This window comes from Triticum aestivum, chromosome 4B (assembly GCF_018294505.1).
Source record: "Triticum aestivum cultivar Chinese Spring chromosome 4B, IWGSC CS RefSeq v2.1, whole genome shotgun sequence".
In the NCBI taxonomy this organism is placed as follows: domain Eukaryota; kingdom Viridiplantae; phylum Streptophyta; class Magnoliopsida; order Poales; family Poaceae; genus Triticum; species Triticum aestivum.
The window spans coordinates 30,637,844-30,645,631 of NC_057804.1; the positions used below are offsets into that span (position 1 = coordinate 30,637,844).

Here is a 7,788-nt window from a genome sequence, read left to right on the forward strand (position 1 = left end):
GAAAATATTCTGTAACATAAACTCTGTTGCAGAAAAATTCTACAAACATTTTCGCAACATGATCTTTGTTGCAAAAGCTATGCCAGATTGGGGGGCTAGCGACCCGGCCGATCTTTTAAAAAGATCCGCCGCCGGACGCGTAGCAGTCCCCATAATATAATTTGACATGTTCTGTATTTTTGCTAGCCCCTTGGGCTTCGCGTCGCCTGGCCGGGCTGCTGCTAGCTGGGCCTCACGCCGTGTGCTGTCTGGGCTTGTTGTAGCGGGCCGAGAGTTGCGTCGGCCTTCCGCGTCCGAGGTTCAAAGGCTCGAGAAGGTTCGCGCTGGTTCGCTCGCTCCTCCGCTTCCATCTCCGGCACCACCACCGATCCATAACGCGACCTCACGAACCTTCCAGACCCCGCTCCCGGAAATCTCAAAAGCCGACCGCGCCACGCTCTGATCCGTCGCAGCCTCCGGGAGGACCATCGACTCCGCAGATCGACCGAGCCATAGCCATAGCCATGGACGTCCTGAAGCGCGAGCTGCAGCGCAAGCGCCAGCAGCTGGACGCCGACTTCGGCGGCCGCAAGGTGCTCCGCCGCGCCGAAATCGAGGCGCGTGAGATCCAGCGCCTCCGCGTCGCCGAGCAGGAGCGCCTCCTACAGAAGCGGCAGAAGGAGGAGCAGCTCCGGTCCAACCCCGCCGCCGCCTCCTCCTCCTCCTCCTCGATGCCCGCGTTGCCTCCAGCCGCCGCCTCCGACGTGGCGAAGGCCGACGACCGAGCGGACGGTTCGAGGGATTCGTCGTCGCTCCCGAGGGAGGAGGTGGTCCGGCGCCTGCGTCTGCTGCGCCAGCCGGCCACCCTCTTCGGCGAGGACGACGCCGCGCGCCTCCGCCGCCTCCACGACGCGCTCGAGGACCCCGCCGCGGTCGCGGGCGTGGACGCCACCGAGATCGGGGAGGGGCAGACCAACGACTTCCTCCGCGACATCCAGGCCCCGCGCGGCAAGGCCGCGGCCGTGGCGTCCAAGCCCAAGCCCGGCGCGGCCGAGAGGAGCGGCGGCGAGAAAGATAAGGACGAGGTTCCTTTCGACGAGCTCTGCGACGAGGACAAGATCGTGGCCTTCTTCAAGCGGCTGCTGGGCGAGTGGAGCCAGGAACTAGACGAGATGCCCGACGTGGAGCGGCGCACGGCCAGGGGCAAGGCGGCAGTGGCCACCTGCAAGCAGTGCGCGCGCTATCTGGAGCCGCTGTTCAAGCTGTGCAGGAAGAAGGACCTCCCCGGCGACGTCCGGCGCGCGCTGCTGGACGTGGTGAGGTGCTGCGCGCGGCGGGACTACCTGGCGGCGACGGACGCCTACATCAGGATGGCGATCGGCAACTCGCCGTGGCCGATCGGGGTGACCATGGTGGGCATCCACGAGCGGTCGGCCCGGGAGAAGATCCACGCCAACGGCGTCGCCCACGTGATGAACGACGAGACGACCAGGAAGTACCTGCAGTCCGTGAAGCGGCTCATGACCTTCTGCCAGCGCAGGTACCCCACGGACCCGTCCAGGTCCGTCGAGTTCAACAGCCTCGCCAATGGCAGCGACCTGCAGTCCCTCCTCGCCGAGAAGGGCGCCGAGAACCGCCCGGAGGAGACGCTCCGGCTGGTGGCTGCCTCTTGACAGACGACGAATCACCATCTCCAATCTCTGCATTGTAGAAGCTCAACTCCAACTCTATTGCCATTTGAGAAACAGCTGATTACTGAAAATTGTTCTCTTGCGCTCTTGTTGGCTGATAAAATCTGGCTGTGATGATCAAGACCTAAAGCCATCCTGATGACAGTTTGTATATTCATTATTTTGTTGTAGACACGGTAAAAAGTTGGGAGTGTGATGATGATTACTTTACTTGGTGTGCTCCTGAACGCAGCAGCACTCTGTTCCTTGTTCTGAAAACCACATGGACGGTCCCTCAAAGAAACAAAATCACAGGTACTGTGAAACTGCAAATTCGTTTTAAATTTGTCCGAGAATTCATTTTAAGATGTGAAACTGAGTAAATTTGAGCAAGTTCTAACTGCATGTAAATTTTCGTCGAGAATAGTCATGTGCCAATCTGTGCAAAGAAAGGCAAAAACGAGTGCTCTTAAAAGGTTTTTCTTCTTCTTTTTTGTCAGTATCATCACACATCTTTACTTCGCTAAAATTTGAAACAAGTGTGCTAATTGTAAAAAGAAGGTTCTTCCTTACCTATTTTTTTTTCTGATTTACGATTCATAGGGGGGCTCACACTTGAATTTCAGCATCTCGTTAAGCTGCTTTTGAAAAACACGGGGAAAATGCTTATATGAAGGATGAGCTTTGGGTCACTATATTCACAAATTCTTCGACGCTTCCAACTTTTTTTAACACAAGGAAGGTGCCATTGAGCGCTAAATTTTCATTCGTCTCAAAAGCAAAGTACAACATGTATTACAAATCCCTCCACCTCAAAGTTATGAAGATGAAACATAGAAGGGCAGGAAAAATTGCCTTGAGAAGAACGGGTGAGCATAGGTTCTATTCTTGAATTAAGAACCTGATGAGCACAATTGTGTAAGAAATTGCTGACCGGAGGGCGACATCTCCAACTTATACTTCTGCCTGTTGATGTTTCCCGCCGCAACCATCTTTACAAGAGAGAGATTAACTATGAAGAAAGTAACCTGCAAAAGAGGAATCTCCATGCACATGCTTTGTACAGTACATGACAATGGGCCTCATTATCATTAACTCTATAGTGATACTAGATGCGTTGGGTGTCTTCATTACTTGATTCCCATGTGGTTCTCAACATAGTGCACAACACGTCTATTTATACATCAAAGTTGTAACACTTCGTCCAGCAATTCAAGCTTGTTGTCTGATACTTTTCTTCTTCAGATTTCGTACGCTCTGAGAGTAAGTAGGAAAGGGGAAGAAAGAGCACAATAGCACTAGGAATGGAAACATGGAGGAAAGCTTAACTTTTTTGTTTTCACTTCTCATGTTGGAGGTGCAAATATTTAGTTTTGTGTTTTCCTTATGCCTTCCATTTATATGGTTGTTGAGCACTCCTTCCTCTCCTCCTTCGCTTGAGCAAAAGATTAATGTACCGTAAATATGTGTGCACATACTTAGACAATCCGAGATCTTGAAGGCTAGTCGAGAGGAGGAAGAAAAGAGAGCTTGAGAGCAGTGGGAATGGGAACATGGAGGAAGGTCTAAATTGCTTTGCTTTCACCTCTAGTGTTGGAGGTGAGAATTTTGTTTGGTATTTCCTGATGCCTCCTATTCCTATTGTTCTCAAGCACTCCTTCCTTTTCTTTTTGGCTTGCTTGGTTGCTTGAGCGTAAAAACAAAATTTAGGTGCACATATTCAATGTGATATCCCAAAAGAAAGCTAGGAAGAGCAAGAAGGGAGGGCATAAGAGCAACGGGAATAAGAACATAAAGGGCCTAACTTGCTGGTTCTCCATTTCTTGTGTTGTAGTCGGTATTTATTTTGATATTTCTCTATCCCTCCCATTCCTATCCTTCTTATGGGCTCCTCCCTCTTCCTTTTTGTTTGCTAAATTGCTTTAGCAGAAAAACAGAAACATACATGTGCATATATTCAGGTGATATGAGTTGTCCACTGTGAGTTGGGAAGAGGAAGAAATAGCGGAAAATGCCAATGGTGGCCGCGCTGCAGGCAGGCTGGAATCTCGCCCGCTGCATGACCACGGGGATGCGTGCTGGCATTGTATATGTCATGTATTTGATTTGTTTTTGGCCCGTATTGAAGTCGTCAGGCCCCACGCGCATGCAAAACGAAGCCCACTGATTGCTCAAGTGTGGACGTGGACCATTTTCGCCCAGTGAAGACGCAAGTTTGTTCACCATTAGCCCACCTTCAACTGATTACTTTTATTTTGTTTCATGCTAACACGACTGGATGTGGGGATTAGCAAGTGCTACAATGTTTTCTTCTCTGAAAAGCATCACGACTAACTTGGGTTCCATCTCCCCCGCAAAAAAGAAATGTGGGTTCTATCTGTTCTGCACGAAACAGCTTAGCGTCATGTTTAGTGCCAATGGTTTACGCGATAGAACAAACAGATTATTCTCGATTAATCACGCCGGAGCGCCACGTTCATGCCCAATGACTGGTTTTTTTGCTAGCGATTGCAGTTTTATGCGGAATGGCCCTCTGATGTACTCCCTCCGTTCGGAATTACTTGTCTCGGAAATGAATGTATCTAGAACTAAAATACATCTAGATACATCCATTTCTACGACAAGTAATTCCGAACAGAGGGAGTAACAGCTTTCGCCGCGCATCGTGGTTCACTTTCCCCCGCCTGTCATGTCTGAGAATTTACTACGCCTCACATCAACCCACCCGCCTGTCATGTCCTTCATCTCGTGTTCTAGCGTGCCACGTTAAGATGGTTGTGTGGAATTTTGATGTTTCATTTGCTAAGAAAATGTGTACTGAAAATCTGACATGATACAGCGTCGTCATTGGCACACCAACAGCTTCATGGCAGGTTGCATAGTTGAGCTTAATTAAGCCGGCTAGAGGCCAAACAATGATTTAAATCAAGTCAGTTTGGACGTAAAGTGAAACAGGGCCAGGGCCATGCTCATTGCACGTTGGGCACACCATCCCCGCTCGGTGAGAACAGCTTTGCGCTGGCCGGAGCACTTTAAGCCGTGTTGTCATGTCACCTCACCACAGTTTGATCAGCATTGTACAGGGCCACTAGCACGTAGCTACAGTAGCTGTCGCTAGGCATGGTCACCACTCAAACTTCTCTGTCATGAACCGTACAATCTCTTAATCGAACGACCAATTCAAAACCTTAGTCGAACCAACGATTTGTACACAAAAAATGAAGGGTTATGGTTGGGAAAAAGTCACCAACAATAGTTTGCGAAGATGATTCAAACACTCTGTTACATAAATCATTAGACTTCTGGGTCATCTCCTTTCTCGACTATTGCTCTCATTGACAGACAAGCACATTCCTCCTGTTAAGATTTGCCTTACCTAACTAAAGCCCTGTTCGGAACTTCCCCGCTCCGCAGAGTTGGGGAGTTGGGTTTTGGCAGCTCCATCAAATTCAGGTAAAGTATGGCCCGCTCCCGGAGCGGAGAGAAACCGAACGCAGCCTAAGAGTCACCAATGCATCAAAGCTCACACACAGGGGGGTGTCATACACACTTCCATAGATTAAGCACAACATATGAAATCGTTTACAGTTTCCATCAATTGCTCGCAGAAATGAGAATTTTAACAGGTTGGCATGCAAAAACGAAATGATCACCCCAATGCCTCGCAAATTACCTATTCATATTCATCAGGAGTGTATAGAAATATATATCATTTACAAACAATTTTCGTAAGTCCTAAAGCCCTAAAACTTGATGTCATGAATGACCATTCATCATCGGGCTATTGAGAATCTGATCACAGGTTCGCTGTGATATTTTAACAATAAACAAATACATCACACATAAAAAAAACTTAAGCTAACACACAACATGTGTTGGTGTTGACTAATAAACAGATCAAGTTCTCGCACAGAACTAGCAACCATGCATAATTGGAATACCCATCACCCATCTTTAACAATTTGACATGGTTCACAAATGGTACAAATCCATTACAATAATTACAAACATATGCCCAAGTCGAATGGATCGCCGACAGGGAATAACAGCCAAAGAAACGGAGCTTGAGTAGCTTCAACCAGGGATTTTGCTGAACTGGCCAGAAGGCAATATTACAAGATCACAACAGTAGAAAAATGCATCAGATTAAACGCCTTCTACTTCAGTGTTCATGATACAGACCATATCAGCATGGTTCTGATCAAGAACAGAACAGAAACCGCTTCATTAGAGGATGCTCCGAAGTAAGTTATGCAGTGAACAAAGAACAAGCCAATCACGCAATGCATCCAGACATGTCAAATTCATTTTGTGAATAAACAAAGCCCATCCATCTGGGACACTGATTGACAACCATACAAACGCAGTAGAACACAAATGCATCATCATATTTTTTTTCCTAAATATCTAACCCACAGAATGTTTCTCACACAAGGGACACAGAAGCCACGAAATTCGATCTTGTACGATACTGATTTCAGGAGAGAAATGTGGTTATATTCAAAATCTAACAAAGAACAAGGCCGACACATACTATGTTCAGAATTAAAGGTTTTTTTGGATGAGAACATTTTAATCTAAAATACCTTTTGGTCCAGCCACTTGTAGCTCAACCAGCGTTTCCGGCAAGGGATGCGGCCTTGCCGCCACGGCACACTTGATCTTCAGCGTTGCTCAAGTCTGTGACTCCGGTGGATAAGGGGTCAACGAAACAAACTGAAATCCATGGAACAGAAAATCTTGGCAATCAGTGGTAGGAATTCAAACTTTACCCCACTTGAATGAAATAATTATGAACCTTGGATTAGCTCAAGAACAGAACATCAAATCCATTATTAAGTTCCATCAGGATTAAGCATCGATTATCCAAGTTAGAGGAATCCTCAAGACATCAGAAAAATGAAGCCGATCTGGCACATAAGCATGGGTATGAACAAAAAAATTCTATATATTGTCTAAACAAACATCACGGCAAATTCAGATCTGCGCAGCAACAGGATGAGGAGAGACTTATCTAGTTCAGACGAAGGGGATTACAAGCAAAGAAAAGAAAATCGCATCTGCACATAAGGAATAGATGGAAGGGGATTACAAGAAAAAAAAGAGCAGCCTATTTTGGATTCAATAACAGAAGTGATATGCATCTCGATCGAGCCATACACCTAGACCACCCGTACCAAAGGAATAGATGGAACAAAATAAAAATCACCAAAAAAGTGCAAATCTGAAACAGATGAACAACAGCTAGGAGAAAAGCACAAGTAATTGATGTGTGATCCAGCCTCACCGACCGAAACAATGTAGAAAATGAGTGTTGTGCAAACTTGAGTTGAGTCGCCGCCGAAGTGGAAGATGACGCGGGATCCGGGTGATTTGGCCGCCGGAGTGTAAGAGGATGAGTGCTCCAGAGAGCCCGAACCTGTACAAATCAAGCTCCGTCAGTCAACTTTATTCGAATCCGGTACAGGGATTAGGAACACACGATGACCTAAGGGAAAAAAAGAGGGCACGCAATACACATACCCGGCGTCTGGTGGACATCTCGCCGGGCAGCACCCCGCCGCCGTCGCCCGAGGGGAGAGAAAATAGGGCAGAGAGGCAAGTCTGTTCTGTGGCTGGGGCTTCTTCCACGGGGGTGGTGGTTTGGGGAGAGGTGGACGACGAGATTCTCCTTCCTGTGCTGATTCAAACGAATAACAATGGGCCAAGAAACTTGGTGCATGACATGTGAGCGAGGGAACAAGAGCAGGCCGATGGGCCAAACATGTACGCCTAGGGTGCAAATAGGTGTATCCCAGACCGTATATGCATGCCTAGCCTGGCAGCAGTCTGCCAATGATCTGACACAATCCACATCCCAAAGCCCATTCCAACGACCAGGATTTCGGCCTGCCTGATGCTCGGCCACCAAAAGCTCTCACTCCGATTTGCCCCCCTACACACCAAGAATTTGATATTGACATATCTTAGAACTTGTAGCGATAGATTTTGATGTTCAAGTTTCAAGATTAAAATTCTTAGTTTTTGAAATTTCAAACATTGTGGTGTGGCTGCTAGTGTGAACTCGTCTCGAAAATACTCCTATGTTGGTTCTTGTGGTAAAAAAAAAATCACTTCTCACTGATTGCCCAAAACCTGC

At 47.5% G+C, this 7,788-nt stretch overlaps 1 protein-coding gene and 1 long non-coding RNA gene across 2 annotated transcripts; one reads left to right on the top strand and one right to left on the bottom strand.

Moving 5' to 3' along the window:
• The first annotated feature begins 358 nt into the window (after positions 1-358).
• LOC123094312 (pre-mRNA-splicing factor 18) lies at positions 359-1,880 on the top strand. Its single transcript, XM_044516349.1, has one exon. The coding sequence runs from the start codon at positions 504-506 to the stop codon at positions 1,650-1,652; it is 1,149 nt and encodes a 382-aa protein (XP_044372284.1). The 5' UTR covers positions 359-503; the 3' UTR covers positions 1,653-1,880.
• Positions 1,881-5,947: 4,067 nt separating this feature from the next.
• On the bottom strand, positions 5,948-7,344 carry LOC123094313 (uncharacterized). The gene is made up of 2 exons (XR_006445796.1): positions 7,173-7,344; positions 5,948-7,068 (listed from the first exon to the last, which is right to left on the bottom strand). It is a non-coding gene; the product is annotated as an uncharacterized lncRNA (long non-coding RNA).
• Positions 7,345-7,788: the final 444 nt, after the last annotated feature.

Excerpts from the sequence above, each read along its gene's own strand:
- LOC123094312 (XM_044516349.1), top strand. The coding sequence starts at position 504 with ATGGACGTCCTGAAGCGCGAGCTGCAGCGCAAGCGCCAGCAGCTGGAC.